The sequence below is a fragment of the Bombus terrestris genome, chromosome 1, assembly GCF_910591885.1.
Source record: "Bombus terrestris chromosome 1, iyBomTerr1.2, whole genome shotgun sequence".
In the NCBI taxonomy this organism is placed as follows: domain Eukaryota; kingdom Metazoa; phylum Arthropoda; class Insecta; order Hymenoptera; family Apidae; genus Bombus; species Bombus terrestris.
In genome coordinates, this window is record NC_063269.1 from 16,287,101 (window position 1) to 16,314,274 (window position 27,174).

The 27,174-nt window shown below is 34.7% G+C and overlaps 1 protein-coding gene across 1 annotated transcript in view; it reads left to right on the top strand.

Moving 5' to 3' along the window:
• Positions 1 to 27,174, top strand: part of LOC100651358 (diacylglycerol kinase 1) — a 148,060-nt gene that overhangs the window by 61,597 nt on the left and 59,289 nt on the right. The window contains exons 2-3 of the mRNA XM_003393441.4: positions 11,525 to 11,653; positions 18,832 to 18,920. Of these exons, the coding sequence (XP_003393489.1) occupies positions 11,590 to 11,653; positions 18,832 to 18,920 (153 nt within the window). The 5' untranslated portion in view covers positions 11,525 to 11,589. The remainder of the gene's footprint in view (positions 1 to 11,524; positions 11,654 to 18,831; positions 18,921 to 27,174) is intronic.

The following is a 27,174-nucleotide window of genomic DNA, read 5'->3' on the forward strand; positions in this document are numbered from 1 at the left end:
GTTCCACCAAACGATCGTTTCTTTCTTTAACAGAACGTGTCAAGTTATATAGCAACGTGTTAATTCGTCCTTGAAAGGATTTTTATTTTGTTACTGCAATTTAGTGGAAAATTTTGAAAGCTTGAAAATTCGAGTATCTTCAGTTGCGAAACAATTTTATCAAAATATATATTAATAGAATAGATATCGTTAAAATTATGGAAAATTTAAATAAACCGTTTAAATACAAACGGTCGTATTTTATCATTATTATAGATGTAGAGTCTTGCAGATAATTTATAATTAACAATTTTATTTATCAAGTTCTTGTGTTATAGAAATTAATTCAGTATACGTACCTGTTACTCAAACTCTGAAATTTCTAAAATTCTCCATCAGATCGTGGTTTGTAATTAAGGGTTAAAGAATTCAAGTTCTTTACAATATCGTTCCACTTAAAAATTGTCTACTATACCTTTATAATCCTACGTTTACGTAACGATGATTAATCGAAGAATCTATAACAGCTTTGAATATTCTGTCATCGTTGTTTCGTAACGACTAACCTCATCAGAGAAACAGGAAATTAGCGAAGAATCGAGCCATCTGGTTATTGCACCTAATAATTGGAGTGAAGAGTGCAAGATACTCGTGTCGAGAAGCCATTTAGTAACAGTCTAATTGGAGATATGCCGACGAATACTTTGCGTAACGATCCTTGTGCCAATAAAACCAGTTTCATTCCTTTCCCTCTGTATCTCTCTCTCTCTTTTTTTTTTTTTTTTTTTTTAACAGTACTAATTATAATTTTGCCAATTACCTTTAATCACCTAATACAACGTAATTTTTGAACGATCGAAGAGAGAGTTTCGTTAAAAGTTCCAATTAAAAATACTTTATATAACGAGAGGTTCGTGACGTTTTTATCCTAATTCAAGCGCAAACGTTATTAAACGATCCGTGGAAGGTAATTTACAAGGCAGATTGTGCGCTGATAAGAATCCACGATGTAATGAACGCGCTGGATATTCGGATCGATACATTTTTTAGTAACTCGCGGCATGCGAACCGATCCCTTAGGTGTAATCGTAATTTCATTAACGAGATTAGTCCGCCTTTGTCGGGCGAAATTTCATGCAAATTAGAAGATATTAGTCCGTATATGAAAATATCTCTTCGACATATATGAAAGCATAATTTGTATATAACCGCCGGTCTGCTGAAAATGTAACACAAAGACTTGAGGGAAATAACATGATGGATCAAGTTCTCTATTCTTGAGAATATAGTGTTACATTGTCAATCGATCTCGTGTTACCATATAATTCTGTTTCTATGTGTTTTTTCATTTCGCTCGAAAAATTTCATATTTATATTACTGAAGATATTGAAACGATAATACTTATAATCCTCGTAATATAATTTCGCTTTAATAATTGTAATAATTATATTCAACTGTTTCAACTATTTTTAAAAGACGTTTTCGAACCTAACAAACTGCCTTTATTTTCAATTATGTCATATTAAAATTCTCATACTTAATCATAAAGTGACATTAAAATATAAAATCGAGAAAAATATATATATGTAAGATCGTACCAAAAAATTGTATAGCATTTCGTCTATCTCTGAAATTTCATTCGCTTTTCTAATAGATAAGAATTTATTTCAAAATAACATACCTAGAACTTAAAGGGAAAATGAGCTTCTTTAGAAACGATTTCACAATAACAATAATGCAACAATTGTTACCAGTGTTGACGAACTATAATGTCGACAATAGTCGACCTAAAGTCGGCTAATTTAAATAACTAAAGTGACCTACAGCGTGTACGCTGTCACGAACAATTAGTACACTTTCCGCGAAGAAACGAGCTTCCAATTAGTAGAAATAATAATTACATTTTCCGCGGTAAATTTATTTATAGAAGTTAATTGATTTCCCGATCGATCGTTTATCTTTCAATCCAGAATTCTCTTAATTACTTCCTTTCATCAACGAAAACTATGTCATACTGTAGTATCGTGGACGAGGGGCCTGGGGGGTGTCGGGCGAATTATAAACAAGCGGTTGCGGAACACGTGCGTGGTGGGGCTAAGACAAAAGACGCGAGGATAAGACAAAAGACGAGGGGTAGCTAAGGGACAAAAACGAATTAACAGTCATTATGAGTTGAGAAGTCAGAGAGTGTTGCTATTGTCACACGCTCAAGAAAGGCCACTCGCTCAGAAACAGTAATCAAGTATACGAAACATCCTGCATGCCACAGCCATCGAAATAATAATAAAACAATAACTGAACAGCCGCCTCTGATAACCGCTCCGAAGGGACTAAAACCTCAATATAAAAACTCTGCTAAATTAGCGCTCAAGACCTTATTCTGTTGTAACACTAACCGTCACTCTATTGGATTTATACAGGGTGATTGGTAACTGGTGATACAAGCGGAAAGCGGGTGATTCTACGCGAAAAAAGAAGTCGAAAATATAGAATAAAAATTTTTCATTTGAGGCTTTGTTTTCGAGAAAATCGACTTTGAATTTTCGCTGGGTACGCGTGCACTTTATCACGTTTCGTTATAACGGATCTCACTGTAGATCGTTGTCTCGATGGATATTATGATGGAAGTTTAATTTTTCAACAAGACGGTGCACCGTCACATTTTAGTCGTCATGTGAGAGATTTTTTAAACTAACATTACCAAGGCTGGATTGGTCGTGCTGGAACAATAGCTTGGCCACCACGCTCTCCTAACTTAACTCCGCTTGACTTCTATTTATGGAGCCATATTAAATCAATTGTCTATTCTGAAGAAATCGGAAGTTGCGAACAATTGAAAGAAAAGATTATTATAGGCTTTCATGCTTTAAAACAATCGAATACGTTAGAAAGTGTTTATAGAAATTTAATTAGAAGAGCAGAAGTATGTGTTCGGCAGAATGGGCAACATTTTCAGCAATTTTTGTAATAATAAACTTTATGATTACTTCATATTATTTCATTATGTATTCCTAATTTTCCGTTACGACAAAAACAAACTTAAACTGCGATAATATCCATCAAGACAACGATCTACAGTGAGATCCGTTATAACGAGACGTGATAAAGTGCACGCGTACCGAGCGAAAATTCAAAGTCGATTTTCTCGAAAACAAAGCCTCAAACGAAAAATTTTTGTTCTATATTTTCGACTTCTTTTTTCACGTAGAATCACCCCCTTTCCGCTTGTACCACCAGTTACCAACCACCCTGTATAATAAAACCCATCATCTTATACGAAGTTCAATTTCTTCACCTTATTCGTGAAACGTTCGAACTGCGATGCGAGGAGATCACCGGCGATCTATCGGTTTCGTGATCTCTTGTGTCTCCGACATGACACTAGCGTTGTAAATTAACTATCTAGTTGTCTTAATTATAATACGTTATTGTGATTAGTTCACGTTAAACAACCATCGTTTCCTGTTTAATCAACATCTGTTTAATCCATTTATTGTAAATAAACTAATTGTAGTAAAGATATCACAATACCGAATCGTGCGCGTATATCAAGACTATCACGAACAAAGGATACAAAACCTTTAATATTCCAATAATATGTTTGCAATTATTATTATATCACCGGAGAATGTTATTCGCTAGAATTACACTGAAAATCAGTGAAATTACGCGGAACTCAATTGGATAAATTTCATCGATAAACGAACGTAAGTTAAAGTACTGTATCATGAGATACATATGTAACAGGAGTCTGCACCTTCATTTACATGACGTGAACATAATTGCAATTAATTATCAACGCCCTTACGATTGCATTATCACGGAACCGAAAGTTCAGCCTGTAGAACCTAGGTATCTAGGTTAACTCGATTATATCTCTGATCTAACAAATTGCCACCATTCACCGCTTTTCGAACCATCAAAAGAAGGATATATTACCGTTATAATATAATCGTTTTACTGATGATTTATCATTATCAAATTCTTATTATTTTTACCATAAAATATTTCTTTTGTATACGTTAATTTCTTTCTTGAAGTTGAATTTATATGTTTGTAGAAAAACAGAAATTTCGCCACATATTTAAGTACACAAAATTTATTTATAATGCGTAAAGTTAACTAAAAGTGCTTTGCAACTAACAATCGAAACTACCAAATGAATTAAGTTAAATTAAGAAATGTACGAAGGAACGCCATAAAGGAAGAAGAACTACATTTTTTATCTTCGTATGATTTCTGTTTATAAGAAATAAAAACAACAAACTAATCGCATTAAAATCATTTAATTTCTGGTTGGTATTTACTCATGATTTATCATTATCAAATTCTTATTACTTTTACTATGAAATATTTCTTTTGTATACGTTAATTCCTTTCTTGAGGTAGAATTTAAATGTTTGTAGAAAAACAGAAATTTCGCCACATATTTAAGTACATAAAATTTATTTATAATGCGTGAAGTTAACTAAAAGTGTTTTGCAACTAACAATCGGAACTACCAAGTGGATTAAGTTAAATTAAGAAATGTATGGAGGAATGCTATAAGCAAAGAAGAACAACATTTTTTACCTCTTATATCTTAAGAACAAGAAACTAATCGCGTTGGAATCATTTAATTTCTGGTTAAAACGCACTTTCGCGTAATTAATAGTTGCGGCGCTATTTTAAAATCCTAATGTTAGGTGCCTTGCTCTGTAATTTCACATTGACCATATGCGTGACTTCAGTTTATTAAAAAAGTAATTCCTGCTGTCTATGAAAGAAGATTATAATTTAAATAATTGGCTGCAGATGTTTTCTGCATGGAAGGTTTCAATGTACAAAAATATACAGAATGCGAAAATGTACAAAATATCCAAAGTGAAATTTTCGTTAAAACATACATAGTGCGAAACAAATTTCTCTTTAAACACTAATCGTATCTTATTATAAAATAAAATTTTATTATAAAAATATAATTTTGCGTAAACATTTGTAGTTTATTAATTAACGAGGAATCCAAAGTTCTCTATTCGATCGATAGCTTAATCAAAATCGAAGATAGTAGCGCAATGTTTCTAATCGCGCTACGCCGCTGAATCGCTTATTCACGAGCTTTTAATTACTAGGACATGACCAACGCTGCCACGAAATTACTCCATTAGCAAATAAAAGCTGGCTTAGCTTTACAAATTCTACGTGTCTCTAGTTAAAACGCTCGTTGCTTCGACTACAGGAATTCTCGCAACACGCATCGACTCTTCTCTCTTAAGATGCAACGATGGCGACGAATAGATTGATCTTTTTAAGTAAAATTCCCAACTATTTCTTTCCTATCTGATCTAATAACGAAGAATGTATTTACCTGCACATTGTGAAAAGACGTTTGCATTTGATTTTTACGCTTACTGTTCTGTTCTTTTCCATTCACATCGTTCATCGCAGATCCTTCGAAAAGCAGCTAGTAGCAATCAAAAATTTCATTATTACACTCAATATAAAGCGTTGTAAAATAAAAAATCATGTTTTGAAAAATATCATGAAAAATCCGAGTACGTATGAGTTGATAATTCGATAAAATAATAAAACAATAAAAGTGTAGAAACCGTATGTAGAAATATTCCAGTGGTTGGCATCGTGGTCCATCGCTCGAAGATGAGTGGAATACCCTGAGAAAACGATTTTCCGATTAAAACCATTCGTCATCGTTCTTCGTATTCTTTTTTATTGCGCGGTTTCCAATTTGTATTCGTAAAATGTAGTTGATAAGAGAAACAGGCGATTCAATATTCCACTTCCGAACGCAGATACGTGCATTTGCCCCGACTTTGACAGGGCGTCGATCGATCGAAAATGTCCGCATATTTTCCTATCTCGCCCGTTACCCGCATGATATATCGACCTACGTTGCCCGACGGTGACATCACGCTGAATGTATAAGCTCTGAGAAGCGGCAGTTCCTCCATCCGAATAAAGAATATTCGTTCGATCCGAGTCGCGCCCTAGCCAGTTGCATTTTGCTACCCTCAATCGGTTTCGTGACGAGTCATCGATATTTGTCAACCCGTTCCAACCAGATTTATCTTACCTAAGCTGTAAGGATGTTCGAGTACCGAGCTTATCGATGCAATGACGTAAAGTCGCTTCACGGTTCTTGGAAACACAGCGATGAATATTTGCTCGGAAGCTATGGTTATATCACATTGTATATCTCCATGCAATAAACTATGGTAATATCACATGTGGATCTTTATGGAAATTGATACTTTTATGAACGAAATTAAATCTTTCGAGATGAATTTTATTTAACGAACACGTTGCATTTTTTAATGAACGCATTGATATGATAAAATAAATTACACGTAAGCCTGTAATACGTTTTATTATAATATTAGGTTGTCCGAAATTTTTCTTTCGTTTTATAAGGAAATAATAGACGCACAATGTTTTTTGTTTTATATTAGATCATTGAATTATGCACGAACATAATAATAGAAATAGAATAGAAACGAATCACGTCTAATTCAATAAAATTGTTGTTCGTCTATTATCAATGTTGTTATTTTTAAGTTCAGGGGTAGGATCACATTAGTTATTACTATGTTTCACGGATAAATCTGTCTCACCGCTGAGCCGAAAAAACCTTTATTGCACGCGCTTACAGGCTAAGGAAAAAAGGGAAACAAAAAAGTATCTAGAACTATCGATCGAATCTATTGATTTCCTCTAGAGCAATCTTCTAGTTACTGCCTTTTGTAACTAGCGCTTCCGCATGTGGAGGACGAGCACGAGCTCACGTTGCTATCTTTAACAATCAACTTATGAAACGAAAGAAACTTTTCGGACGACCTAATATATTTTATATATTTTTTCGAAAGATGTTGAGATTCCTGAGATTTCCTGGAAAATATTGTCTCAAGTTGTGAACCTTTATGCAAATTCATATTTTGATAGCAGAGATAACTGTCATTTTCTCAGCTTAATTTGTCTCTTAAGTATTAAATCGACGTAATGGTGGAAATTCGATACAATGAGAAGATAAATAAGTGAATTTACAAATTCTTTGCTCGAAAATAAAAAAGAACCTGTTCTCTGTATCCCTTCAGATATGTGGCGGCACTCGACCACGGAATTTTCCAACGGCTTCGCGGCACAAACCGCTATATCTTTAAAGCGCTCTTGAAATATCTAAAAATCTTCCAAGTTCTAAAATATCTTTATATCTTTGAACCAAAAGATTCATTCTGCTCCGAGCTGCGAAATGCGAAAAGTTAAGCGAAGCAAACACAAATTAGAGAAGCGAGTAATCAGTGTTAAGCGTTATTTGTTATTAATCGTTGTTAATCGTTATTTGTTGTTAATTGTTACGAGTTTAATAAACGTTATTGTTGAAAATCAAGAGTGTTTCTTGTGTGCGCAATCGCAACACATACACCTCAAATATAAAATAACGAAATATGCATAGATATTGCTTTTTTCACTTTATCGAAACGTGTGAAATTAACGGGAAAAAAGGAATGATTTAATTTTAATATTAATTCTCATTTTAGCAGAAAGTATCTCTCTCGCTTGAATTTAAAATTCGATGGTGTTTATCGAGAATATCCTTGGGTAATATTTCCTTCTGATTCTTACGGAATTATTCAATTCCTGGAAATGTATAGTAGGAAATGTCTGTTGTAACATACTTCGGGGACCTTTTGCCTCGCAATGCAATAAAATCTACCTCGGTTTCTAAAGAGAAAGAAAATAGAATTTATAAGTCGATGACGATTACACAAAAGCAACGAAACTTTCTGATCTTGTAAGATTCCTATTTGATTACTGACGAGATTACTTCTTTCATAAATCGAATATTTTATAATCAATAAACGAAGATGATATTTTCAAGAGAAAATCCTCGAATAAAGAAGCTTCTCAAGAGTCAACAAAAGAAACGTAGCGTCTACAAACAAAAATAAAATTCGAATGAAAAATGATCATTTTTAATTACACGAACACAACGAGAAGCTTCTCACCCAGATCAGTCGTGTAGTGTTATCTTTCTCTCTTGCTTCTCTTTCTTTTTTCTTTTTTTCCATTCGAGAACTTTTCATTCTGTTCCCTTGGAGACTCAAGTAATTTCGAAAATTTCTTATTCCAAGTACTTGCGTTAGATAACATCAATCACCCCTCGGATATCCTGGTAAACTTGCGACAACCATTATCTTATGTTAATTTAATCGGTCAGTCCTCTGGAAACTTGCTTACAAAACCATTTTCTTTTGTTTGTCACAAATTTTATATTGAACATAGTTATGAATCATTATTGTACGAATGATAATCGATGACTAACGATATTAAAATAATGAATCTTGTTCTTTTTAAAACGAAAAAAAAAATATTCATCGTATTCAGTGCAGGGATATTGATGAATGCGGGTTTACAGGATGAATCAGGTTTATTGATGAATGCACATCGTAAACGTCAGCAGCAGCGAGGATGCTAAGAAAAAATTCAGGAAGAAACAAAATTTTCGCTTTTCAGACGATGGCATTGCTGCAATAATTGGCAAAATACAACATACGCGTGAGTGACGACGAAAGTTGCGAGAAAAGAAAGCAGGAAGAGAAATTTTCAATTTTCTCAACTAGTTTGCAGATCGATGAAATCCGCGACTGGCGTTTCAACGTTCTACGTCCACACGAATATTCTCTTATCTCGTTCTTTAGCTCTTTGAAATAGTCAACAGTGTTTTATTTAACGCGCTGTATCGACCGAGATCGGTTGCGAAGAGGTTGCCGATAAGAGACAAACTCTCGCGCAGCCATTCCGTGGAATTCACCCGTAAACTTTTCCACCACAGAGTGGCAACTTTTGGAATATTGCTCGTGAACCGATAATTTCACCCTTGAATCCTGTCGCTTGTCGACCCAGTCGTATCTCAGTTTTAAATCTTTTTCTTTCTCCCTCTGATGTCTGGATTGAAAGTAGAAATTCAATTTGTCTGGAAATTCTATAAAAATTTCAGGTAGACCTGCGTACCTAACGAAATACAGAATACAGAAAACGATCAGAGGAAACTTTGTCAGATGCTTCTGTCTCTTTGGCAACTTGTTACTCTTCTTTCCCTCCTTGTCGAGTGTTGCGCTGTTTTTAAATATTTACTCTGGAAATTGATATAATCATATTCCTGTTACACAATTGTAGAGATTTTTTTTATGTATGATCGGCCTACAAGTCACACTGATCAACACCATTAAATTTATATTAAAATTATAATTTGTATAAATTTATATTAATATTAACACATTGTTGACCGGCTACGAGTAAACTCGTGATGCGCTTTTTTCGCATCAGCGTCGTTTTCTCAGTGCGCTGTTGGAGATGATACAGTGAAATTGTTGGTCAGCATACCTCAAGCTGTGTCTCTCGCTTATAAAACCCGTAAAGTTGTATCCTTTGTTGTAAAAAAATGTCAACGATGACGGAACGTAGCAATGGAGAATCTTTCAGTGAATTACACGCCGACGTTTTATCTGATCGTCCGAGTGATTGTGAATCAAATTGTGGTGACTTGGAAAATGATACTATATTAGAAGATAATGAATCTGATATTAGGCCAGCAAAATATCATTAAACCTAGGTGCATATTACAATACAATAAGCGCATGAAAGGGGTAGATCGTGCAGATCAGTTTCTGGCGAACAGCAGTATATTGCGGAAAACTTTAAAGTGGTCGAAAAAATTAGCATTTTTTCTGATAAACTGCACCTTGTTCAATGCATATAAAACGTACTGTTCCTATCTGCCAAAAGATAAAACAAGATACAACAAATTTCTACTGAAAGTAGCTAGAGAATGGATAACTGTGGATTCCAAAGAATGCAGCATTGCACCTGACGCTTCTCGAATTTCTAAAACAGCTCCTTATAATGATGCATCCTTCAGGCTTTCCGGACAACTGAGAGACAACGTCTTAGAAAAAATAGTCACTGGCAGAAAAACAAACCCGACTAGAGCGTGTAGAGTATGCTCTTCAAAAGGAAAACGCAGCTAAACTAGATATATTTGCAAAAGCTGTTGCGTACCATTACACGTACGTGATGGTTACACTGTTTATCATAAGAAAAAGAAATATTAAAAATTGAATAATAAATAAAATTTATTAAAGTTTATTTATATCGTTTTACTTGCACATGCGATTACGAAATAATAGCCGGTGACATGAGATAGATTGTCAGTAAAGTTGCCGGTCAACAATGTTTTAAGAGGTACAAATTGTGATGTTGCAAGTATTTTTAAAACATATGTATGTGAGCTTGTGAGAAGCCAAAACCGATTAACTCAATTTGTTGACAATTTCTCAGTTTCGTTACGTAAGTACACGATTAATGTTCGATACTCAAAAAAAAAAGAAAGTTGTTTGCAAGAAGATTGCATAAATAATAGTAAATTCTATATTAAAAAAATAGTGTCTGTAGTCTTTCTGCGTTTCAACTTACGAAGTTACGTTAATGTGGCTTCTGAGCGGCTTCTATAGACACCTTATATTTTAAAAAATAATACTTGTAACATCACATTTTCATATTTTTTAATATATGCGGTCGATCAGTGTGTGTTTCGAGGAACTCATAAGTAGAAAGCTGAAGAGGATCGTATTCTTGAAAAATCTGGATTCCTTGTTTTCAATGCACGTCTCGCGTCGTCAGAAATTGGTCCGAGAGGACCGCAGTTTACTCCATTTGATACGAATAGAGAGAGAGAGGAAGGGACGCGACAAGTTTTCCAAAAAGGTAAAACGAATATTCAAGCGAAATGCTTTATAGGCTGGTGGTCCTTAAATTTACGAAGCTCCGTAGGCGAAGTTTCCAACCTAGAAAATTCAAGGAAAAATAAATTATACAAATAAAAGTTCCGAAAAACTGAGAAAAGTAGGAGAGAAATAAAAAATGTCATTTTTATAGAATTTCTTTCAAGTTTACGGCTACATATACGCGATTACAATTACACATATTACAATGATTACAACCCACATCGGTAGAGCATTTATTGCACAAATTACAACGAGCGTAGGAACGAGCGTGTTTACGAGGTAATTACCTGGCATTTATCGAATAATCGCGACCGAGTTATTCGTGTAATAACGCGCGTTGCACGTTTAGGATGAATGTTTGAACGTTCATTTCAAACATGTGAAATATTCATAAGAAGGAAAAGAACGAACTTGAGCGATGGTTGTTGGTGCAAGGTAAAAAGGTCTCGTTTATCGTGTAAAGCGGACGTTAAGTAGCCGCGAGTGTACTTTGTCGCTAGCCTTCAGACTGCCAAAAAAGATAGCACGTAACGTTTTACATATTATTATATTACTTTGCAACATTTTGCTTGAAAAGTACACCTTGAAGAAATTATTGCAAAGATGTTGAAAATATTCAAGGAACTTGAAACTTTCAAATTGTTTATTAAAGCAGTCGACCTTATCACGAGAATTTATAGCATATGAGACTTTTGTGCGCCAACATCTTCCCGTACAATGGGATTGAAAAGCTTTCCCTAATCCAGCGATATCTTTCTATCTACAGGTGACGACTTTCAGCGTTGAACAACTGGGCGTTCGTCCTGCGGGAGACAAAGACCAGAAGTAAGGATGGCCTTTCACTGGGATAAGCTCTCACCGGCAGAATTTCAACAGCTCCAGGATTTAGCAGTTTGTAAGTAAAAAGTGAAACAGACGGCTGGATGCGAGTTTAGCAAACTTTGTTACCGAAGCGACGCTAGTCAAGGAAAGATCATGTCATTTGTGCAATGAGTTTGCACTGATGCAGTCTTTTTTATTTTTCAAGCGAAAGAAAAATGTTACTTTGTTTGCTCATTCGTGTTGTATGCATGAAGAGAGTTGTTTGTATTTAGATGGATGTGAATCTTAGTAAGATTAACACGTTGACTGCCAGTTTTCAAAGAAATCCCTGTCAGTCCACGCGTGCAGCAATACCAAGCGTTCTCTGCTAGGTGCTCCCATCGATATTTTAGTAACGCGAGTCGCTCAAGCGACGGTCTCAAGAATGGTCTCTCGTTTCGTTTGTTCGCAACATTAAAACCACTAGCTGTCGTTGTATATAATGAAGGAAAGTGTGGTATAGATTGTTCCGACCAAATGGTTTCTTATGCCACCACAATCAGAAAAGGAATCAAATGGTACAGAAGACTTGGTATTCGACTTCTTCTGCGAATTTCTGCTGTAAACGCTTTGACGATTTACAAAATTGCAACAAGGAAGAATATAAATATTAGAATATTTAGACAATTATTAGTTGCAAAATTATTAGGGTTGTCTGAAAATACAAAAAATCCTTGCCTTCGACGAAGTCGGCATAATATCGCCGTTCGGAAAAATGATTCCGGGAGAAGCATTAGACTCGCATGCAAACTATGTTATGCGAATAAAAGACGTCGAATGGACCGAACAAAGGCACAAAAGAATTTGAAGAAAACAACAACTTATTTTCCAAATTGTCCCGACAAACCTCAGCTATGTATAGAATGCTTTAAAGTTTTACATTCTAAATAATTTTTTTAATAAACCATTTTCGCATTACTTTTATAACAATTCAACAGTTTTATTATTATGGAATATCCTTTCAAATACCTATGACGATCCTTCGCAAGTAGTCAAATAAGCGACACCCGAATATGGGTTACGCGGCCCGACCAGAAACTTTGCTGACACCCGAATACGGGTCTCGTGGCAGTCAACGTGTTAAGGGTGTGGTGAAGGAATGACAATCAAGAACCTAAGTGAGGATTTCGAACATTACATGAACATTTTACGAACCTCGTAAAAAGAGGTAAAAGAACAATGAGGCAATTGAAAATATTGCAATAATTCAGCTTTGAAGATGGAAGAATGGATTCGGATTTCTAAATTAATCTCATAATAGTTTTCAGTAATTCCATTCAACCTGCCGATAAGATTAAATGATCGTGATTCAATTTTTGATAAAAAAAAAAAAAAACAACGAAACTTATGCAACAATCTAATATCTTCTAAAATAAAAATGTTTTTAAACTTAATACGTGAAATGTACTTGCAAAAACGATTGGAACGCATAAACGCGTCTAATAAAGTGAATCTCGAGGATGTCAACTGAAAGTCATGAAATGTCGGGTTCATTGTTTATGGAATTATGGAAATTCACGCGACATCGGCTGGAAGGAAGCGGAATTTATTCCGGCCGCGTTGCACGACACGTTTGTCTTCAGAATTTTTAAATTTCGAAACTGCATTTTTCTTGTGTAAGCCAAACGAAATTACCTAGTACCTTTTACGTTATTTCATTGACATCATAAACCACATTGCGTTCGTTATTCACTTTAAAGAAAACTGCGCTTAAGTAGTACGCATTTGTCTGACGACAGTTAACCATTTCTACTGTACTCGGTTACATCGAACTCAAATGTTTCGCGGACGATTCCTTAAAAATCTAATAATCGTTTATTATTTTATTATTAATTATTTCATTATTTTGCCAATTTAAAGTGCCATCAATGCGATACATCATGCGAGAAAGACAGAGAATATTTTTACATAAAGAAATAATTGTATCTGTTGAAGTAAGTACTTCAAGAAAAACTCTGCATCTTTATTTATGTACATCCGTGACCTGGAGACTGCTATTACGCAGAAATATTCTAAATAAGGAGAGGTCCATATTATTGTGCCCGTGAATATACATTATGTTTTGGGTTGCAAGGTCTAGGGACAAAGTAACTAATAAATAGATTTCTATTTATGTTTCTTGCAGCCTTTTTGGTAATGTCCTTTTCCTATAAGTATATGAACGTGCTCCTTATCGATTCCATTGTATTGTAAGGATATGAATCAGCATAAACTTATACATTATACTGTAGTAACGTAAACTATTATGCTTTATTTATAATAAATGGATCGTATACATGTTGATTAAACAGGAAACGATGATTGTTTAACATGAACTAATTACACTAACGTACTATAATTTAAACAACTCAATAGTTAATTTTCAGCTCTCATCGCCACGGATCCAACGCTCTCTCTCTCACGCGGACCACACTCTCTCGACAACACAACTCACACTCCCTGGCTTCTCCACTGACACTCACTGTTAATTCGTCCTTCTCCCTTAGCTTCCCTTTGTCTTTTCTTAAGCTCACCACGCACGTGTTCCGCATCTGCTTCTGGCCAGGGTCACGTAGTTCTTTTCCACGAAACTATTCGATTGAAGAACCGACGACGCATTGATGGGTCTGTCGGCACTTCGGCTTTCTCGTGACATTGTTTATGGTTCAGCCGATATCTCTTTGGCCTTTTGTTCACGATACTACAATACTTATAGCTTTATTTATTTTAATATACTTTTCTATTACAAATTCATCCACTCGTTCTTCAATCAATCAATCTCGACGGTATGTAAAAAGTTAACGATTTGTGTAACAAGTGGAAAATTAAAAAAGAAAAATTCCGATTGCTATCCAATATCCTGAACACAGATTTCCCATTTTTGAGAAGAGCAACAGCCAATTTCCCGATTTTGGTGCGGAAACGTGAGTTTCCGGACGGGGCCGTTAATCATGCGAAACGTTGGTGCACGATCCATCATAGTTCTTGTCAATCGCCTCGAAAATGCCGACTACCTAAAAATATCTTGTTCGTTAAGTGCATTATAACATCGATGTTTGGTAGATTAGACCAATGGTCTGCTATTATTAGTCAATTTATCGGTGTTGTTTCCTCTGCAAACAACTGAATCCCAGATGTCCGATCGATTGTCTTTCTATTCTATAGCTCTCGTGCTTTTTCCTTCTTCCTTGCGGCCAGACCTGGCCAATAAACCGAGCGAAAACGCGCCTTTATCCCTTGTCGTCCCTTTTTTCTCTATGCCTGGCTATTCGTTCGAAAGCTCAGCCTCTACTCCACGAACCAAGTAATATTGCGTCGATATCGTTTTAATTGCCAACGCCAGAACCACCACGAACTGTTGACATTCGTCTCGGTGAAGTTTGTTCATTGGCTGGATCAAGCATCCTATCGATAAAGACCAGTTTGCGGTAAGAAGCATAGTCGAAGAAATTGGTATACGTATACAGTCAGGAATAAAAATAAATGGATAGGTAGTGGAAGTAGGTATTATTATGTAACATAGTTTAAACGTTTAATAACTTTTATTTATTATATGTCCTTATAACATATCAATTATTGAGTAAATAATGAAAATTAGTATTTACATTTACTTATAAACAAGCTATATTTAACGAAACTTCATTGATATTTATTTTCACTGTCTGTTCACTTGACTGTAATTGATGAAATAGATATACAGATAAGCGCTCGCCTAAATTCCAATACATTTCTTTCGCCTAAATTCAAATGACCCAGCCTCGCTATTTTTCACTATGTATTGGATCGGCAACTAAGTGATTGCGGATTTTGTCATTAGATGGTATTGACAAAATCTGCAATCACTTAATCGCTAACCCAATACTTGGCTTTAGTTTCTCGAGCTGGGTGTAACCTAAATTCTATATCCTTTTCCTTTGCCTTGGCCAGATCTATTATTTTTCTCTCTGGTGGAACTGGCAAAATCTCTACCTGTTCTGTCAGAATTACTACGCGGATTTATTGGAATTTAAGCAGGTACGTACTACGGTAGTAGGGTGGTAAAATTCATACAATATCATTGTTTAAGTTGTATCAGCAATTATATGATGCACACCGTGCGTTAATCGTTTCAAATGGGTTTAAGTGTTAAGTAGTATAAGGCACTGAAGCTCAGCCAAATGTATACGGTACGGTACCGTTGTATTCATTTGCCAAAAGTTTTTGGCGTGTGGTTTTTTTCTTTAGCTGTTAATTACAATGATCGTGGAATCGTCGCAGAGAACACCACAGGTTTCCGTATAATGTTAGGTCGTCCGGAAAGTTTCTTTCGTTTTATAAGGAAATAATGGATGCACAACTTTTTCGTTTTATATTATTTTATCGAATCCATTTTGTCCTATCAAGTGCAGCGTTTTTGGAAATTATTGGTAATCTAGAATACCGAAGTATCTATTTTTTTTTATTATTGCTTAGTCCGTGCCTTTCGGCTTTGGACGAACTTTCGGTTTTACATGTCTTATGTCTATTTCTCTTCTTATATGTCTGCCTCCCCTCTTTTCCACTCTATTCTATTGCACTCCCTTAATTATTCTATTTCTAAAAACTAAAACTAGGAACTGCAAATTAACAACTAATGACTAAAAACTATTGCAACTTTGGGTTCTAGCCTGCTTGCTGTCGTCCTTCTCTTCTCCATTATTGCTTTCAGTTCTGTTAAACCTTCTCCAGTCTCATTTAGCGTTTTTCCCATGTCCTTTGGCTCTCCCGTTATTTCACATTTTTCTATAACATGTCTCAGGTCTTCTTCTTTCCTTTTACATAGTCTGTATCTTTTTTCTCCCTCTTCCTTCCAGTATTCTCTTGCTTTGGTCTCGTTTCCACATCTGAATCTTGCCAGTATTCTTCTGTCTTTCCATTTCATCCTCCCTTCTAGGTACTTTGGAATACCAAAGTATCTTAAAAAGTAGTAACGTCATAACATTACAAATAATAAGGGCGAATGACCTGTGAACCAATGATATTTGTGAACGAACCGTAAGTTTGAAATTTTCGATTCTATTTGCAAGGTAAAAGAATATCAATTTGCGAATGATTTACAGCAATTATTTCGCTGTGGAGGTGATTAGAATATGTCAAAACTTTACACTAAAATCATTTAATCTACTCGTTTGTATATTAATTCTATGGTTTTATGTCAATTTTGCGAATATTTCGTGGATGCAAAATGTAACGAGGAATTTTAGATTTTTATGTGATATTGCTAATTCGGAATACAGAAGATAAACTTACCGAGAATGCTATGTATCACTCTTACAACGTGAATTATAGCGAAGACAAGAGAGGAGGAACGCGGTTGCAGTGCTTCATGAGTGAAATGTGGCTGCATTGTATTAAATATATTATGACTGAGGAAAATTACACGTCTAACTACCACAAGCAAATTGTAAGACATAAGATTGATATTTATCTAAGATAATTATTCCTATGCTGTGAATTTTCTACTCGATTAGATTCCTAAGAGGAAATAATTTTATTACTTACTTGTTTTTTATTTTTATATTTATAACGAAAGTAAATTGCAATACCGCTATTCCAAATTACCTGCACCGTAACAAAATCATTACTTTTTTTCTTTTTTTTACACCAAAGACTCACATACTTTTTGTTTTCCATTATTACTGAAAGTTTTATATTACTGAAAGTTTGGAATATAAACGTTTATTAGTTTCTTTATGATTATTGCGCATTTTTTTCCCTTGGCATCCTGTGCTGTAATTGTTTATTCTTTTTAGACAAACTGGTATTCCAAATACGCTGCACTTGCTGTACATATTCATAAACAAATACCTATATCATTTACAGTAGTACGATATCCACTGACATAGTTGCACCTGAGTATTACTCTTTGTCCTTGTCGTTATCGTTATCAGTTAATAGTAGAGAACATTAAAAAAAATGAAGTTGTGTAGAAGAAATATTGTACAAGATATCGTGTTAGATTAAAAAGTGATATCAGTCTCAAGATGAAGGAAAGAAGGAAAGAAGTATCTCTTATTTATCGTTAGAGATCTATCTGCCAAAAAATAAAACAAGATACAACAACTTTCTACTGGAAGTAGCTAGAGAATGGATAACTGTGGATTCCAAGGAATGCAGCATTGCACCTGACGCTTCTCGAATTTCTAAAACAGCTTCTTATAATGACGCATCCTTCAGGCTTTCCGGACAACTGAGAGACAACGTCTTAGAAAAAATAGTCACTGGCAGAAAAACAAATCCGGCTAGAACATGTAGAGTATGTTCTTGAAAAGGAAAACGCAGCTAAACTAGATATATTTGCAAAAGCTGTTGCGTACCATTACACGTACGTGATTGTTACACTGTTTATCATAGAAAAAAGAAATATTAAAAGTTGAATAATAAATAAAATTTATTAAAGTTTATTTATATTGTTCTACTTGCAATGCAATTACGAAATAGTAGTCGGTGACATGAGATAAATTCTCAGTAAAATTGCCGGTCAACAATGTGTTAAAAGGTACAAATTGCACTGCCTTTGCTGTATATATTTATAAACAAATACCTATATCATTTACAGTAGTACGATATCCACTGATATAGTTGTACCTGAGTATTAGAGGATACTCTTTGTCCTTGTCGTTATCGTTATCAGTCAATAGTAGAGAAACAGGCAAAAACACGAGATTTTGTAGAAGAAATATTGTAAAAGATATCGTGTGAGATTAAAAAGTGATATCAGTTTCAAGATGAAGGAAAGAAGAGAAGTATCTCTTATTTATCGTTAGAGATCAGTGTCGAATGAATCATTTAGGACTTGTATACTGCCACTGACTATGTTATACGAACAAGCAAGTAGTTTAGTTATTTTTGAACCTACAAGCAACGTGTGTTTTGATCAGGAAATTCGATCGTTTCGTTAATTCGTGACTGAGAAAACATATATCTTTTGAAATTTCATAAGCTAAAGTTTCTTATTGTTATCGTTAGGTATTAATTATTATCGTTATTTAATAGGGTGGCAATTTCTTCTTTTTTTTATTAAATGTGTAAAATTGTAAAATTTTCGTAGATACGAGGTCGAATGTAATTTCATTGTAGATTCTAAACAGAGAACACAATGCGCTTCAGCCATTGCATTGCTACTCTCGAAATTGTATTTTCTGTTCCGGTAAACAGGAAGCCACCGGTACTGCGTACGGCAAGTCACAGTTGCTTTTAACTTCATTGTTTCAGATTCTGCGCGAAAGCTACAGGATGTCCTCACCGAATTCTGCGGATCAAACACAACGCCCAGCGGTGCGCCGAAATATCATCCAGATGGTGTAAGTTGAGTCGAAATTCTCTATTAATTATACCGTTGAATCAGTCTTCTCGTTGAATTTGAAATTTACTCTCGTTCTTTAATATTTGTTACGATTTTATCGCGGACTCGTCTTCATTTCTTTCTGACTTTACCAATTTGAATGGGAAATTAAATTATTGCCATGTAGGAGAATTATTTTCAGTTAATTCATACGAAAATGTTATTTTTACAAATAAAACCGCAACCATTCGTATAGTTCCTTTAAAACATCAAAGTAACTTCCACGTAACTCTCTTATAAGAATTTACGTTATTTATAGCAAATATGATTAATAATCAACGATAAAATTTAACAAATATAATTTATTAAATATAATTATGGAACATTTCATATACATCAACTAATAGATGTGAAATATTGTGAAGGATTCATTGGCAGTGGGAAAGTGCATTTTCTTTGATGAGTAGAAGAAACGGTGCATAACATCAATATTTGCCTAAAGAATTCTATTGTGAGTCATTCAAAGTCTTATAAGTATACAGTAGCGTAACGTATAGGAGCATAAAGATTTCTCTATTAGAGTCTCTCTTTATCCACAATTTATAATATTACCATATCAATTTTTCTACCGAAGCTTTTAAAATTACGTTACCTGTAAAATATTCTCTCGACGATTCGACCAAGTATCAAGATGCTATCGAGGTGTCATTCGAACATGAGAATAAATTACTCTTCAGAAAAAGAACGATACAGCTAATGATGATAGAGAAAAATAAAGAAACGTTGTTGAAAACGTCAAGCGGTTCTCGTTAATTCTTGGTCAGTTTCACGCGAGGAAAATACGGACCAACTTAATCTTTAGCTTTACTATTCTTAGTTGCGTGAATGAAATACTCCCGGAGGATGGACGATATTCATGAAACGTGCGCGTTTTTAAAAAAGAAACAGAGAAAATAATTGGATGAATCAACGTCATCGCAATAGCACGAAAATTCAGCAAAGTGGCAAACGGTCGAGTAATACGCTGCGTGCTTGAAAGCTTTAATTCCGAGAGCACGGCGTAATTTCATTACAATCTTTTTTTTTTTTACATTTTTTCGTACAGTCGTTGAAAGTAGTCGCGTGTCGACTAAATTTCCACCGATACACGAAATAATGCGTTCGCAATCTGCATTTTGCCTCCGCTTCGTCGACCTCGGAATTCATGCGAAATAAAACGATCAGAATGCAGGCGGATAATAGCGTAACCAAATAATCGTTGCAATTCTCTAGTAAACGTCTCTGAATCACGTTCGAACATAATTACGCAATGATTATTTTATTTCTCATTCTTCGTATATTTGTCTAGTTATTTTCTCTTTGGATATATAGAGGACTTGTGTAGAGGATGTTTGGCCGTGAGATTTATTGGACGAGATTGCTCGTTGTTGAAACCATCGAATATATTTAAAAATAATTCAATAAATTAGCATACAGACGATATTCACTGAGACGCTCGTACAGAGTATAAGTCGGAAAATAAAATCGCTGATAAATACTCGATAAATGCTCGATAGATACTCGTAGATACTGATCGATAACTGTTACATAACTGATTCGCAGGACTAACGGATAACTCGCTTCTTTATGATTGCGTCCGCTTGTTTATACTGGTCGGGGAAAGTCGGAAAATTCAAATTCGTCTTTGTTCGGCGGCTGCACGTAGCGGCGGCATTATTTTGCCCGGAGTTTATTTATTCTTACATTACGCGTGTCCTAACGATCTTGATACTCTGAGGCAAAACAACATGATTTGAATTATCCTCTGACTCATGTGCCGCTACAGATATAATATATATGTCGGAGATGAGGGGACATCGAGGCTTTTCTTTTGGAATTTTTGGGAAGATCCCCAATACTTTAGTCTAGACTATTTGTTATAGCTGTACTTAAATGATAAGATTTAGAAGTAGTTGTTATGATCCAATCCTATTATGTTTACCCGAGATTTGTGACGGTGGGCTTGGGCTCGAGGTGACACAACTGGTCGTCGAACGTAGCCACGGTCACGGGATGAACATTTTTACCTAACAGAGAAGTGCCAATATTGTGGGACACACGTTGTATTAACAATCAAACCCCAGGCAGGAGCAATGTCAGCTTTACGCAGGTCTGCCTAGCAACGGCGGCTGGAATTTTGTTGATATCCCCAGGCAATATGCAACGAACAAACGCTATCGTAAGGAGAGGAAAATTCCCATCAGTCCATTATTCTTGCGATCGCCTTGGAGAGTTTTACGCGTCGTCTTTACGTGCATTATTATACCGAGCGTCACAGCAAACGTTACTTTGAGTTACGTAAGTTTTGTACTTGAGTTTAGTAACATCTCGAGTGTTTAATTGCCACGGTTATTTGTCAAATTTTGTAAAAATCAATATTTATATCCGTAAATATAATCTCTATTGTACAACAACGATGGCTAGTCCGAATGAAGATTCGTTACACGCCCATGAACCGAACGCTAACCCGACATATATACAGGGTGGTTGGTAACTGGTGGTACAAGCGGAAAGGGGGTGATTCTACTCGAAAAAAGAAGTCGAAAATACAGAATAAAAATTTTTCGTTTGAGGCTTTGTTTTTCAGAAAATCGACTTTGAATTTTCGCTCGGTACGCATGCTCTTTATCACGTCTCGTTATAACAGATCTCACTGTCGATTTTCTGGAAAACAAAGCCTCAAACGAAAAATTTTTATTCTATATTTTCGACTTCTTTTTTCGCGTAGAATCACCTCCTTTCCGCTTGTACCATCAGTTACCAACCACCCTGTATAAGCAAAAGATTGAGAATATATATATAGTTATCAATTATATAACAAAAATAATTGCCTTTATCTTCATATGTAGAGTTTCGAGGAAAAAGTTTTCTAATCGAACAAAATTCTAAGTCGAGCTTCTTTCCAAATTCTCCTATTCTATACGTTGCAATTTCAAACTTTTGGAAGCGAGAAAAATTATTTTGCTTTGATTATTGATAGCGACATATTTTTCGTATAATTTTGTAAATAAATGCAAAATACACTGAAATTTAAGAGCAGTCTTAAAATAACTTGAATAAGTTATACTTTAATATTATAGTAAGTTCCGTTGATAAAATAATACAGTTTGGCTAACTAATCATCAAGAGTCAATATTTTTTTTAACGATAACACTCTTGTCGATACGAAAAATAAAACGAATTTGGATCCCTGTTGAATCAAACGACGCACGTTCGAGTGTGATAGCGTCGATTTGGGGGCGAAAACGTGAACAGTGTGTACGAAAACACAAGTACATGTACGTAAAGCACATCGTGCGGTATAAACTCGCAATAACTCGCACCTGTTCCCGTGGACCCAGACATATTCCCACTGTAATAGCTACAGGAATAGTTTCGGATTTTATGGGACGCGTGTTTCCTCGATGCATACTAACACGTTCTAACCCTTTGCGTGTAATTCACATATACAGTTATATCGATTGCATATGTGTCGTTGTATTAAAAGCGGTTGTACTCTATGAAATGTGGCATCAAGTCACAGCAAGACCGGTGACTTTACCTTTTATGGCCACGAGATTTTCCATCAAAGGTAACGATTATACCTTATCCGCCAGCTTTATATGTTGCTTCGTTCTAGACGCGCATAGCTTAGCACATGTCACTGAATAATATGCAATATATTGTACCATGTCTGGGAATAAATTTCATACATTTTACTATATTAGCTATATGGTGGCTATATGTAAATAAATCATTATTGTTTAGGAAATTCATTATTAGTTCACTTTAGTTCAAAAGAGTGACTGTCCGTTTGCTCGAAGATCTAAATTTTGTAATCCTTTATATTCTGAAAATTCTTTAAACACTCGATCAATACGACAACAATGAATGAGAATTTTGAAATCTAAAATGAACGAATGTGCAATTTTCGAAATCCAGTGTTATGTTTCGAAGAGAAAATGATTGTAAAATGTCTGTGGATTTGTTTGTACAATAGCTGTTTTTTCACTTTTCTATTTTTATATCGGTAAAAGACAAAAATCTGGTAACACCTTACTAATACGAATAAATAGTTTAAACCTTCGTCTAAATTGTTTAAAAATATTTTGAATGAATTATTAGTAAATATTCTTGTATCTGCTTATTAAACCCACAATGTTTTGTAAAAAAAGATCAACACAATTAATCTTACGTCAATCAAAAGACAGCTTTGACAGCATATTGAATTTTAAAATTATCTACTCCGCTAGAAGACACGAAAAATATGACTCATCGAGTCTTCCTTCGTGGTCTTTGAATAGTTTCGTTAAAAATTCACTTCGCTGACCTTAGCTGCTAAGCTTACGCTAGATTCTGTAGACATTTCGCTTTCAAAGCGAATGTTTCTACTCTGACCAATACGTAGCCCGTTGTTCCACGATAAACACGCAACAGAAAGATGTCACGATGTTATTCATTTTGTTGCTAGATTTTAAATCATCAATGTTTGCTAAACAACTTGTCACTCTTTACTTGTATCTTTTTATTCGGGAATTTGATATCTGAGCCTCAGTGGCAACGTAACTTTAAACTCTTGACTGTCGTCTGGAATTTAACCAACGTGCTATGTGAAATATTCAGCCGTGAATACTCGAGTAATATAATCTGCAACCACTATGAAATTAACATAATCAACACATGGAAAACTTTAGTGCAAGTAAATTAGTTAATTTAGCTGTATGAAAAGAATCAGAAGAATCATCATATTTTTATAATATTCAGGTTGTTATAATGATTATAAAAATATTATAAATCGTAGTATAATTATATTGAGATTATAAATATTGTTAACAGTATAAATATATCTATGTCTACTGCGATTTTTCGTAAAATACGAAAATAAAGTTACGACTTGATCGCTTGTGATACTATAGATGATATCATGGTATTAATTATGGAGGTTTTAAATTCAAATTCTCAAAATCCTGATATACACTATTATCATTTGTAATCTGCCATATCTTTGAACTTAAGAAATGGTTTACTTTTAATTAAATATCTTTGACACCAATTTAGATCAAAACTAAGAAATCAACAAAATAGACTAGTCACGTTTACTCCCAAACTCCAACAACACAAACATAAAATATCATTGATATCCATTGACAAAGGTTATAACAGAGGATAGTTTTCAATGTTTGTCAAGATATAACGTTAATAATAATCGGTTATTAGGGGGATTTACGATGACAGTCTCGGACGTAATGATAAAACTATGAGAATAAGGGTTGTTATCGTAGTCGAAGCGATAGCTGATAATGTTCCTTGACTGATGGATTGTCGAGTGGCGCATCAACCACGGGGGAAGCCGTGAAAGGCGAGTATACATCGTTATCCGGTACCAGGATAACGATCCTTTATATCGAGCTAGCTTACACTTCTATATTTATTTCCCTTTCACGATTACGTCGTCAGTACCCTGAGCAAATATTACGCAAGAGATTCCTTCATATCGACATCTTCTTTTCTTTCTCCTCTCTTGCCCGTTTTCATTAATTAACACTACAATTACCGATAGTTAACACGAAGCTAGTTCTACCAAAACCAGTGAAAATTACTGGCCATTAAAAAATACGTAATAATAGAATATTTTTATATTTATTGATTTATTACTTTCTTACAGAAGCAATTCCACGTTATGTAGTGCATTTTTGGTATTTTTAATCCATCTGGAACCATAATCCTTAAACGAGGGTTGACACATTTATAAAATTGTAAAACCAGTCGTTTTGACTGCCGTGGTATTTCTAGCATTAGCATCTAGCGATCGATCCGGAATTTTCCTGATATTTAACTGATATCATCATATCGAATGATACGCGGTAAAAATTTAAAAAACGTGTGGCAAGTTGTAGAAAACGAGGAAACTGGTTAATTGGGTTTCGATAAACAGATTGCAGGACCCTTTTACACTTTGACAAGTAGCAGTCATTTAGACTGGTATTGGTATAAGTAGCCTTGGTACAAAATTATTTTTGATTTGAATACATAAAAAACTGAATAAAATTCATTACATCATGTAGTAGGAATTTTAAAATAAAATTGTAAAACCAGTCAATTTGGCTGGTGTGATAGTTCAAGTGTTAATTCTCTTCTCTTTACCATCGATGAGTTTATTCTTCCGTAATGCAAAGATAATCTGTCTCCTTAAACGATCCTCTCTTTTCGCATTTTTCATTCGTCTAGCACAGGATTTGTGTGCTTCACGTAAGTACAATTTGTGTCGTTTTCGTTCTATTATGTTCACACGCACACTGCAGAATGACACACATGGATATAAATAGCAAGGGAGATTCTTTGATCGAGCGAAATTACTGGCTCGCTTTTATCCACGAAACTCACCGAGTGAGAAAGAGGTCCATCAGGACCATCTTGGCCTCAGAGGAAATAACATCCAGTTGAACTAACTAAGCGATCAACGATGTAATTCGAACCTTCTTGTTCACCGATAATCACTAAATTCTTTGCGATAAGGTGACGGACAAAGAGAGTAAAAGAGGGTAGAAAATAATTTTGAGTAATTAATCTCTTTATAAGACACTCGAGTTGTACGGAAACTTGAAACAATTTAATGAAATTAATCTCCGTTTACATAGGACCGTAAAGTGTATAGTTCCAAACAAATGACGCTGCTACAGATCCTATTAGTCTTCGTTTAATAAATGTTTCTTACAAGATACGATGTTGGCAAAAAAATTTACGTTATTTAAATGAAAATTTGATTTCGTTTTTCTTTTAGAGTTCTATTTAATGGTAGATTGTATTTTATTCTTTACTATTCTTCGCTGAATGTTAAAAAAGATAGAAATATCAAAAAATAATCTCTTCGAAAACAAAATTTCGTATGAAAAAATTATTCTATGTTTTCGATTTATCATATTTTCACCTAGAATCACATACTTTCTGGTTGTACATCAGTTATAAAATGATCATCCAGGCATTATAGGTTTAAAAAAGGAGATTTGAGAAAATTGAACATATCCTCTAGGGGCAAATATTTTCCAAATTAATGTTATTCTATATTAAAATTGTATTTTTAATTATTTACGAACTTGTAACGCTGGGGTAGCAATCGATAAATAATTAAATTCTGCAGTAAAACACGAGTTAATTCTCAAAGGTTTCATTTAAAGGAAGAACAGTATTCCTATAAATTCCTGGACGAAACACCAGAGACAGAGGGAGAGACATAGAGATGCACTGTTAGTAACATGGCAGGACGCTTTTGTCCTTTCTGCCGGATCACTAGTCGTGAGTTATAATTGAACATGCCAGACATGGTTAACTATTCCGTGTCGGTCACGATCGACCTCAAATCTCCACTTTGCCCACTACTGAGAGAATTCAATTTGCTCTGTCACGCCTCTTCCTCTAATATATGCTATTAATTATGCACGCTAGAATTAGGATATTCACCGCCAATAGTATGCATTAAGAAGTTCAATTTGCACTGTATACAGATTTACCCATGAATCGAGATTTCCACGGCAAATCTCACTGTCCGTGAATCTAACGTTAATTCAAGAAATTCTGATTGGAATCATCAAGCAGAATTAATTACTTAGCGAAACAAAATTATTATGGTAAATAGCAGAAAATCCATCATCTTTCGGCTGATTTATTTCGAAGCTTGAAAATTATTAAAATGGTTTTTAATTAGCATTAGAATTACTGACGCTACGGTACAAAACTTGTCAAAAAAAAAGAATAGAAATTTTTGTCCATATACAGGGTGGGACAATTAAGTGAAATCATCTAAATATTTGCATTATTTGTTGGCGCATAAAAAAGTTTCTCAAGAGAAAGTTACACTGCTTCATGTGATACATGTAATACTAGAAATAGCTTTTTTGATTATTTTTTTACGAAACCTCGAGATTAATGATATTTTTTGTAGATGATCTATTGCCTTGTCGCTTGCAATAGGAATTAATGTTTATGTTTGGATACGAACGTGAAGAATCTTAGTGCTCTGCGTAATCCGAGAAACGCCGCGTACATCGAGATATCGCGGAAAATTTGAATGCATTCAGACGTAAATATCTGGAAACTATGATTCGAATGTTCCAGTAAATCTTTAAACTCTTTTTCACTCTTCAAAAGTATCCAAAAATAAACATAGGGCTATCAATGAAAAAATATCGGTAACCTCGAGATCTCATAAAAAAATAATCATAAAGAAGATTTGTTTGCAGTATTACACGTGCTCCTTG